This window comes from Delphinus delphis, chromosome 8 (assembly GCF_949987515.2).
Source record: "Delphinus delphis chromosome 8, mDelDel1.2, whole genome shotgun sequence".
NCBI lineage: Eukaryota > Metazoa > Chordata > Mammalia > Artiodactyla > Delphinidae > Delphinus > Delphinus delphis.
In genome coordinates, this window is record NC_082690.1 from 101,360,955 (window position 1) to 101,372,030 (window position 11,076).

Sequence of the window (11,076 nt, forward strand, 5' to 3'; positions counted from 1 at the left end):
CCGCAGCCAGGTTAGGGGCCACAGGCCAGTATCTGTTCCAAGGAGTCTCTTCTCGCTGTTTGTCTGAAGTGTTGAAACTATTGACTCTTGGGATACGGCTGCTGCCCCACCTCACAGGGCAGTTGCGGGAAGTAGTGGTAAGTCGCTCTGCATGCTGTGCTCTCACCCCATCGGCAGGTATTCTCCCCCTTCACGCGGGAAGGTCTCCAGTTAGGTAGTTGCAAAAGCCCCGTGTCACCACCTCCTAACTACATCCAGTCTCTCCCAGCTAGGCTAGAAGATGGTCATCACAGGAGAGGCAAGGCAATTAAAAAAAAAAAATCAAAACTGAGGAGAGGCCTCTCTTTCTGCTCTTCTGAACACTTCTCTCCTACACAGGGAGGTCCTGCAGGTATACACAACACCCTGCTTCAACATATCTACTCCCCTTTGAAGAAGCCATCACCCACAAAGGAGGCAGGGCAGGAGAGGGTTCGATGTTCAGTTTCCTTTAATGACCCCCATTCTCCCTGAAGGGCAGGTGCGGGCAGCTAGGTGATGGCAGGAGATGTTCACTTGAAGATCTTGCCCTGATTGAAGGCTTTGCCCACATGCTGGAAGGCCCCATCCCAGGAAAAGTATTCTCGAACCAGCGTCTGGGTCTCCTCGCTGCTGGGATCCAGTTTCCGCCATGTGTATGACTCATAGTCCACCTGCCAATCTGGACTCAGCTGGGGAGGAAAAGCCAGGTAGAAGCATGTGGTCAGGCTATTGGCCGCTGCCCCACACCTGCTATTTCCAGCTCAGACACCCGTCATCAGACCCCAGGACTCCTGCGAACATGACAGCTCCTTCGTGGACACATTCCTTGAACTCTCCGGAATGCCCAACGGCTCAGGAATACGAGTGCACTTCCCAAACCCTCGCCCCGCCCTAAAGAGACAAGACCCCTCCCCTGCACCTTCCTCACCGGAAAGGCAAGCTCCTGGCCTCGGAAGACCCAGACTCCAGAAATGGAGCTGCTATTGTTGGTTCCAAACAGAATGACACTGGCAAAGGCATTCTTCCTCAGTTTGTCCAATCGCTGGAACATTCCTGAAGGGCAAGGAAGAACATTCAGCCTTTGAAATCATGTCACCCACTACCTTGTCTCCTCCCTTCCTCTTCCCAGAGCTACCCTCTGCTCACCAGTGATGAGGTTGCAGCTCATGAAGGTCTGGGTGAGCTCTTCAGGGAAGCGGTACTCGGAGTACCACAGGGACCAGCCATCTTTATCAAAGTGCTCCCAAAAGTACGGCAGCGCCACGGAGAGTGTGTCCTCGTTGGAGTACTTGCGCTTGAATTCATCCAACACAAAGGTACTGAATGAAGGAAAAAAAAGCAAGGAGATCAAGGTGGAGAAGGTCCTACTGCGGCAACGTTGCCATGCTAAGAGAAACTAAGGGCATTTCCACTCAAACATACTGCTTTAAAGGTAGGGTCACTGGATTGGCAGACGTGTATCACCTTCCAAGGGAGGAGAGCTGGGGGGTATGAAAGGCGCCCAGGGCATTCCCGTATCCCCCCACCCCCAGCCTAAATATGCTTGGCACGTGGAGGGTGGGGCCCAGGATCTGCCCGAAGAAAGACACGGCGAGCTGCTGCCCCCTGGTGGAGACTCACAGCGAGGACTCCTTTTTTTTTTTTTTCCCCTGGCCGGCCCCTCCCCGGGCTCTTATCCAAGAGTCACCCTCAAGTTCCTGACTCACCCAAGTCGCTGCCCCCACCCCTCCCCATCACACAGGCCTCTTCAGGTTACACACACTATAATATGATGGCAATGTAAGTGAATGTTTGCAAAGGGCCTCCACCCCAAATCCTACACCCGTGTCCTTTAGCTACTCTGCTCAGAAACAAGTTCAGGTGATCTTTGAAGCAATCTGGCACACCGAGCCAAGGATGCCAGCTTCAGAAGAGGAGAGGTGCCTCCCCCCATGGTAGGGCTTCTGGTTTTTTTTTCTTTCCTTCCAATTATAAAAACACATACTGACTGAAGAAAATCACTCACTATGCCAGCAAACAAGATAACTAATATTTTAATGTACTTCCCACTAGCAATTTTCCAAAGATGATGCATGTAATTCTGTGCCTTACACAATTTGCTTACTTAATACTGCCTGGCTATCAAGAATGTTTTGCAGATGTTTTAATGGCTAAATAATCTTCTGCATGAATGTGCCATAAATCTATTAAACCCCCTTATACTGAATGTTTAATTGGTTCAATTATTCATTAGTATATAATTAATGTCAACAAACCCTAGAGTCAGAGAATGTTACCATCCCTCCCTTTACCAATAAGGTTAAGTGGTGTGACTTGCTCACTGCTGCAATGTAGCAAAGCAGAGAATCTGTCCTTTAACCCGAGGTCCCAGGTTCCTTCCCAAATGCACATCAGAGACCTCATCTGAGGTGCTTTACTTCCTCAACCACCCAAAAAGTAGGGCTGGGGGGGACTTCCCTGGTGGTCCAGTGGTTAAGACCTCACCTTCCAATGCAGGGGGTGTGGGTTCGATCCCTGGTTGGGGAGCTAAGATCCCACATACCTCAGGGCCAAAAAACCAAAACATAAAACAGAAGCAATATTGTAACAAATTCAGTAAAAAAAAAAAAAAAAAAAAATTAGGGCTGGGGAGTTTTTCTTCACTCTCTCCTGAGCTGTTTGAACTTTATTATTTATGACCATGTGTCCATTTTTCTCCCCAAACTGACCACAGTTGGAAGACTGGGATTGATATATGTATAAAATGGATAACTAATAAGAACCTGCTGTATAAAAAAATAAATAAAATTTTTAAAAAACCAAACAAATGACCACAGGGTTAGGGTAGCTGGAAGGTCTTAAAAGGACTAAAATTAACTCTGGACAAATGAGTCTTGTCTTTGAAGACATCACTTTTGAGTCATTAAGAATCCTGGGGAAAATCATCTTGGCAGCCCAGGAGTACACCATGGTAATGTAACGAATAAGTACTAATAAGCACTCCCAAATGATACGAAAGAAAACAAAAAAAGTGCTGGGGCTTCCCTGGTGGCGCAGTGGTTAAAAATCCGCCTGCCAGTGAACTTTTGTAGTGTTGGAAATGTTTTAAAATTTAATTTTTGTGGTTACACAGATCTATAAATTTAGTTAAAGACACTGAACTATATACTTATAATGACGGAATTTTATTTTATTTATTTTCCTTTGCGGTACGCGGGCCTCTGTTGTGGCCTCTCCTGTTGCGGAGCACAGGCTCCGGACGCACAGTCTCAGCGGCCATGGCTCATGGGCCCAGCTGCTCCACGGCATGTGGGATCCTCCCGGCCGGGGCACGAACTCGTGTCCCCTGCATCGGCAGGCGGACTCTCAACCACTGCGCCACCAGGGAAGCCTTAACGACTGAATTTTATATGGAAAATTATACTTCGTAATGGAAATTATACTTCATAATGGAAATTATACTTCAATAAAACTGTTAAAAAAAAAAAGAATCCACCTGCCAATGCAGGGGTCACGGGTTCAAGCCCTGGTCCAGGAAGATACCACATGCCGCGGAGCAACTAAGCCCGTGAGTCACAACTACTGAGCCTGCGTGCCACAACTACTGAAACCCACGCGCCTAGAGCCTGTGCTCTGCAACAAGAGAAGCCACCACAATGAGAAGCCCGCGCACTGCAACAAGAGTAGCCCCCGCTTGCTGCAACTAGAGAAAGCCCGTGAGCAGCAACGAAGACCCAACGCGGCCAAAAAATTTAAAAAGTTATTTTTTTAAAAAATGCTAAGTTTATTAAAGATTTTAAGTTTACTGCCTGATTTATTTTCTGCCCAGTGTACAGACCCAATATACGTGAGTATCTCTAGCTATTAGCAGTACATATGTTACAAGGGTGTACATAATTTGGGTTGGTTATCATAGCTTACTTACAGATACCAAAAATCCTGCTCACTCCTGACCTGCCCCTGTGCTAGATTCAGAAAGGAATATATCCTTAAAAAGCAGCTGCGTTAGGAGCCGCCTTGTATGAAGTGCCTGGGAGTAAGAGCTCTCAGCTACACCCCAAGTTGCTCCCCAAATGGCGAAGCAGCGGTTCCTAATGGTAACCATCCAGTACTAGGTCGCTTACAACTCCACATACTTCTTCTTATGCCTACCACCAGTGCGTGCTCCTTCATCGCAAATACAAACCACTACAAAATGGGGAGGTCAAACACTGTTGCACCCCAACAAACCAACTAGTGAAAGGATAGATGGCTTTAGGAAAGGCAGAATGGGCAAGAAAAACAGAAAAGCGAACTAAGTGATGTGACCATGGAAAAGACATTTCTCATATTGCTTGAAATTCTAATAAGATGGCCCGGAGCAGTGACTGAAGAAAGATTTGATGGTAAACAACTGGGCAAGTACTGGCTGTCCCACTTTTTTCACACTAAAAATCCCCCCTTTACTGTATTCCTTCTTCCAGGAACCCCTATGGTGACTGACAAGAGGACACAGACGACCACCCCATATACGTCCTTCTCCTTGTGGGGTTTAACTCCCCCACGCTGGGAAACAATAAACCAGACAGACACTACGTAGCCATGGTCATCATCCTTTCTCTTAAAGTGAGCAATTTTTATATAGGCTGATGCATCAGAACAGCAAAAAGACAATCAGAGGACACTGACATGGTGTCCGCTGCCTCAGCAAAGCCAGCAGAGCAGGGCAGATGGAGGCTCTCTGCATTTTCTTCCTTCCTGCGCCCCTCAGTGTATTAGTTCTGAGCGTTCTCAATCTCAAATCCTAACGTGCGCACGCAAGACCAATCAATTCACCTCCACACCGGATTCTGGGCCCTGGGCCCATGTGCTTTCTTTGCTAGAAAGGGAGTTCTGATATCCTCAAATACCAGATGCATTAGGAACTTGTTTGCTACTTTCAAAAGTCACCCAACTCTTGACGGTAAAGTCTGGAAGCTGCTTTATTTGCAACTAAAATGCATCTTTCAATTTTGTAGGGACAACCGAAAATCCTAGGCCCTAGCAGTATGAGGGGGATGCACAGAGGTGAGCACAGGCCCTCCTGGGCCCCATGCCCCCCACCCTCCACCATCCATACCTCTTGGGCAGGTGAGCAAAGGGATCCTTGGCCTTCGGCTCAGCAGCCAGCGCCTGCTCACATTCATCCAGCTCCTCCTCGGGAGCAGGGGCAGCTGCCTTCTTCTCCTCTTTCCGCTCGGCCTGGGGCTTCTGCTTCTCTTCTCGAGAAGCTTTCTCTTTCCGTGGGGTGTCCTTTTTAGGCTGGCTCTCTGCAAACTTTTTAGCTGGTGCAAACGGAAGGAGAAAAGTCAACATATGGTCTCTTTCCACAACCCTCCCAAGCCAGGCACAAGCAAAGTAACGGAGGAAAGCTGCTGGGCGGGAGCTAAGGGATCTGACGCTACACCGCCGCCACCTCACAGTACATCCTGAGCAAGAATGCAACCCTCAGCAACACATACACGTGCATCATGATTCTACACATTAACACAAATGAGCGGGAGCATGTGTGTGCAGAAGACAACTATCACAAAATACTAGCTGCTACGTGCGATGCCCTACGTTCTGTGGGTCCACAAAACCCAAAAGCTAGACAGGAAGTCAATGGGTTAAGACTGAGCAAACCAGTCCCCTGACCCTGCCGGCACGCTCCCCTACCTCCTCAGACTTACCATCAAATTGAGCCATTTTCTCACAGAGTTTCACCTCCCCCAAGACCGCCCGGAACTGGGGCTGGTTAATGCAGGTGAGGAACCAGCGGTTTGTATTAGGGAAGGCCTGGCGGAAAGAAGGCTCCAGAACCTGCCAGGATGCAAGAGTGGACATAAACTCAGCAGAGGGAAAAATCCTGACGAGTTTCCAGTCAGAGCCCCTTGTTTCTTTCCACACCAAAGCTCCAGCTTCCTTTCAGCCCCCAGAACACCAGCTTTCCCTGGAGGGCTACTGCCCACTTACTTTACTAATCTCTCTCCTGCAGTCCAATCCAACTTAATGGATGCTTCGTCCCACCCTCTATTCACTGCGAATCTACCCGGTAGGAATATTTATATTGTGCCTTACTCCTTTTACAAAGCCATTTCACGTGTCAATAGAACTTAAAAGGCTGGGGACCAACAGAGAACTACGAACTATTCACTTTGCCAAGCAAATAATGAAAACTCTCTATGTGAACTATGTGATATGTGAGAGATATATACATGCATCATCAAACTTCAGAAAGTAAACAGTCAACAGCAAAAAAGTTTATTTCAGAATAACAGGGTGCTTAACCTTAGCTTCATGAAAAATTCATCTACCATTTTTTCGGTTTGCCAAGATCAGAGGGAAAATAATCCTGTCAAGGATACATCGCAGTCAGCTCTGTAGTGCTGATTCTGCAGTACTTGGGTTCAAATCCTACTCCACAACTTCCAGGCTACATTTCTTTCACCCACACAACAAGCAAAGACTCACTAAGGTTGTCCTTGTTATGCCCTGGCACAGGCTCTGACATGTAGTAGGTGCTTTTTTCTTTGCTGTTATCACATTACTATTCTGGTCCAGCAACAGTCCAAGAGCTGCTGTTTAGGAACCAGCAATATGCCATCTTTAACCCAATAACCTCAACAGTGATTATTCCTACCTTGGTTTTACGGCTTCCACAGGGGGGAAAAAGAGGACTAAATGAATCCACACACACCCTCCCCCCAACAACCAGTAAGTACTGAAGCCACGAACTGATCCTAGTTCTGCCTCCAAAGATCTTGATGCTGAAGCTATCACCTCTACCTCTGTCTTCACAACTAAGCACAACCGGGCAACCTGAGAAACACGGGAACAAACTAAACGTACTAGCTGCCAAACAGAAATTAAGGGCAACAGAACAGGATCAAACTTCTCAGGAGGGAAAGCAGTCGTGGTGTGAGAAGACAGGGTAGAGGGTCTGTGGAAAAAGAGAACCAGGCACTTTCTTGACATAAGAGAAGCCATTTTTGGCCTAAGCCATTTTGTGATCTGAACCTACCTGTACTACTTGTCCTTGAACAGGTCTTTGTAATTAATGATCTTAAGGGAACAAAAGAATGCAGAAACTGGGAATTCCCTGGTGGTCGGGTGGTTAGGACTCCGCACTTCCACTGCAGGGGGCACAAGTTCGATCCCTAGTCGGGGAACTAAGATCCTGCATGCTGCATGACGTAGCAAAAAAAAAACAAACCAGGGCTTCCCTGGTGGCGCAGTGGTTGAGAGTCCGCCTGCCGATGCAGGGGACATGGGTTCGTGGCCCAGTCCAGGAAGATCCCACATGCCGCGGAGCGGCGCCCAGTTTTCCGTGAACAGTGGTACTCAACCCTGGAATTCCTAAAGACTGGCTGTTGCCTCAGACTCCCTCACATCAGCAGGATACAGATAACCTGGCAAGCCTGTCACTCTGTTTCTAATCCCCACCTACCCTCTGTCAACCCAGATTCTTTACAAACTTCACCTGTTTATAAAGCCACAACAGGGTGCAGACAAGTGTGATGTCAGCCAGCGTCACACGTTCGCCCACCAGAAAAGTCCTCGTCTTCAGGTGAGCATCCAGCAGCCCCAGGATTCGCCTCACCTCCTCCTTTGCATTCTCTGTGGCCTATTGATTTAAAATGATCAGACTCGGCAGTGGGTACCAACCCTCGTCCCTGCCCTTCTCCCCCAATAATAGAACTAAGGTAGCTATTCCACTGAGTCCTGGCTCCTTCCAAATGTATCGCAAATGAAGCTCTCAACGTTAAATTTCTTCATGGCGCAGTCTGGCTTCATTTCCCACTGCATTGATCGTAGGCATATATCTTTGAATTTTAGAAAGAACCTTAGAGGTCATCTGGTCTAACCACTCCCTTACCATTTGGTACAACCTTTCTAGAGCAGAGGCCTCTCTGGCCACTCAGACCTCCCACCTCCACTGGGTCTGTCTGACAAAGAATCCATATACCATCAACAGCCCAGCGCTCCCAACTGAAAGCTCAAAGATTAGGTATTTATTATCCACATATTCTTGGCATCACCCTTCCTCAATCTTTTTTATTTCTTCCTCCCTGATACTGAGGAGCTGACACCACCCCTGCTCTTGGTTTCTCCCCAAGTTCCAAGGCTCACCTGCTTGCTGTGGTGCATGATGCCCAAGGTGGGGAACACCCAGGTACTGGCTGGGGGAACTATGTCGCTATCAGCAAAGCTCACCCACTGCACCACCTGGGCTGCTGCTTCGGGAGTACTTCCCCGCAGCTCCTCGTTGCTCACTGCAGAGGCAGAACATAAAGGTCAGAGCTTTGGGGCTGTGTCAAAGCCAGTGCAGGTCCCTGAAAATTCCTCTCCTTGCCCGCTCCAGCTCCCCTCACCCTCTCCTGCACCCCATCACCTCCAGACCTTCCCATTCCCCAGCCACTGCAGATTACCATAGTAGGCAATGGCATTGCTCTCGAACACACAGAATCCATCGTCACCCTCAAAGGCTGGAACCTGGGGACAAAGCAGTCATAAGTAAATACACAGCAGTTTCTCACTAGTCATGCCCAGGGACTCAATCGTTTTGAATAAAGTTTTTTATATAAGGCTGAGAACCCTTGCTGACCAAACTCTTGACACTATCTGAAACTCAAGAACCAAAACTGTATGAGTAACTTGCCATCCCCTACAATCTGAACTCACATAAGAGACCCCCAAATTTTAGATATTAGATATTTGTATATAATCTCAGTCAAATAAGCAAAAGGCAAGAAACCCGAGTCTGATATTTGTCTATATTATCCCAAGTATTATAGTACTCCCCCACTGCACTTGATCTCTTCTACATGTAGCATGGCTATTTATCTATCTCTGTAAGCCTCTTGGGGCAAGAATTCTACTCATAGCAAACATTTGATCTATTTGCACTGAAATCAGTCAAAACTGATCCTCTCTCCCACAAATAAAAAGAAGCCTGTGAATTTCACAGGAAATGACTGAACAGCTCTGTACTATTTTTAACAACAAATAAAGCACAACTGTCTCAAAATAAAAGTTTTTAACTCTCTGAAGCGTGAAAAAAAAAAAAAGTAACATGGAAAGCTCCCTTTTAAAGATGGAGGTCATCTTCAGAGTGATGGAATCTCAGTTCTCCTTGGGTTCTCAGGACCAAAGCCCCCTCTCCACTTCCCTACTCACCTTGCCAGCAGGAAATTTACGGAGAAACTCGGGGGTACGGTTGGTTTGGCCAAAATGGAAGTGGGGTGGTGCGGACAGCACGCGGACCTGAGCCCCGCTGTACTGAGCGGCAATGAGGGCCTTGAAGGCCCTCCAGTTTTCAGGATATGTGTACAGGGTCTGTGGGGAAAAGGCGGGGAATAAGCCATTAATGACTAGAAGGGTCCCAGTCCTAAGTGTTACCCAGGAACAACGTCCCCGAGTAATCCCAATCTGTTTCGACTCACTCTTTTACTCCCTTTGGTGAACCAAGTTAGTTCTTCAGTATCTGCAGTCTTGTGTAATCAGAGTCCTCCAAAATACGAGGACAGAACTACACACCAACTGCTAAATAAAGCTTGTTGACAGATGTGACCTTCCGTAAGGACGTCTCTGGAAGCGTTCTCTTCCCCTCAAATACACCTCTAAGAAATGCACAACTTCTAGCTCCCTCAGATTCCATCTGCCGACAAATACACACCCCTCCCTTCCCAGAGCCCTTGTTCATTCATTGATGGTCACTGAGCGCCTGCTTACTCTACTGAGCCGCTCACCCTTCAAAAGCATCACCCTTGTTTCCAAGACACACACACCAACCAAGACATTTCCAAGTCCCCCTCCGAACAGCCACAAAGAGACCGAATGGCATCTTCTCTTCCTAAGCCAACTCGGTCTCCCTAAAAAACCTTTCATTCCTTGTCACGCGTACCATCCCTCCGGTCCTGTCCCGCAGTGAGTTCCCAGGGGTTTCCTTCTCTCCTTCTATTAACGTGGCCAGCGGGGTCCAACTGGTCTGACTCCAGCGTCCAGAGACTCCTCTCGCTGCCAAACCTCCCCGCAGGACGACCCTTAACCGTGGCCCGCCGTACGTGCCCACAAAGACCCTCCTCTTCCCCTGTCCCTCCTGTTGCCCCACAAAACGGTCGCAAAAGTTCTGTCAACCTGCCCGGATCCCACGTCTCGAGAAGGCAACGAACCGAACTCCGTTCTCAGGTCCCAGACTGCCAGGATCTGGCATCCCTTTTCTCTTCTACCCCAGACCCTTCCACCTCTTTGGCCTCCCAGAGCCCCAGCCTCAGTTCCCCTCCGGGGCCTGGAAGCCCTACTCTCCAACAGTACGATCTCTAGACCCCGGATCAGTTCCCCACTCGGCTCCAGAAACCCTCTGACGCCGGCTGGACCCACTCCGGCAGAGGATGGCGTCGGATAGGGTGACCTGGATTGCCAGAGCCGGCAAACTTACCCCAGCCGCCATGGTGATTCCGCAGAGAAAGGGGGTGGTGCCCTCCGCGCTGCCGCAAAGTAAGCCGTCAGGGAGAGAACGGTGGGGGTGGGGGGGAGGGGAGAGCCGTGGAGAAACAGCAGCCGGAAAGCGAGGACGGCATAGAAGGCTTACGCACGACAGTTCGGTATCCCACGGCAGCTAAAAGGAAACAGGAGGTGGGGCCTGGGGCCTGCGCGGAAAAAGCTCGCGCCTGCGCGGTGAGGGGGGGGGCCCAATCCGAGTCCCGACGTGGAGGTAGAAGGCGCGGAGGGTGGGGAGACTGTGAGAACTAGCTGGAAAGCCGGCCCTCTGCAGCTACGTGGCAGAGCTGCCAGCCCGGCATCGCGCCGGGCCCCAGAGGCGTTTCCCTCCGGGTCGCGGGGCCCGCGGTGATTTGTTGGAGGTCCTGCCAGACCCCCGAACATCGTGGTTGTGTGACACTCATAGGAGCGGAAGCAACTGCGTGGAGGTGGCGAGGTGCCACGTTCCTTTTGTTCCGGCTCTTTCTAGAGGAGAGCTTGTACATCTAACCCGAGCCGAAGTCCGAAGCCCTCTGTAAAAGAGGTTTTTTGCCATTAAACGACCTTGCAGCTCAAGGATGCTGTTACTGCTTAGAA

The 11,076-nt window shown here is 49.1% G+C and overlaps 1 protein-coding gene across 1 annotated transcript; it reads right to left on the reverse strand.

The window, feature by feature from the left end:
- Positions 1-472: 472 nt before the first annotated feature.
- Positions 473-10,582, reverse strand: EEF1G (eukaryotic translation elongation factor 1 gamma). Its single transcript, XM_060019033.1, has 10 exons — positions 10,439-10,582; positions 9,178-9,336; positions 8,430-8,493; positions 8,131-8,273; positions 7,481-7,624; positions 5,691-5,820; positions 5,099-5,303; positions 1,168-1,340; positions 950-1,074; positions 473-710 (listed from the first exon to the last, which is right to left on the reverse strand). Exons 1-10 carry the CDS (start codon positions 10,448-10,450, stop codon positions 552-554), a joined length of 1,314 nt encoding a protein of 437 aa, XP_059875016.1. The 5' UTR covers positions 10,451-10,582; the 3' UTR covers positions 473-551.
- Positions 10,583-11,076: the final 494 nt, after the last annotated feature.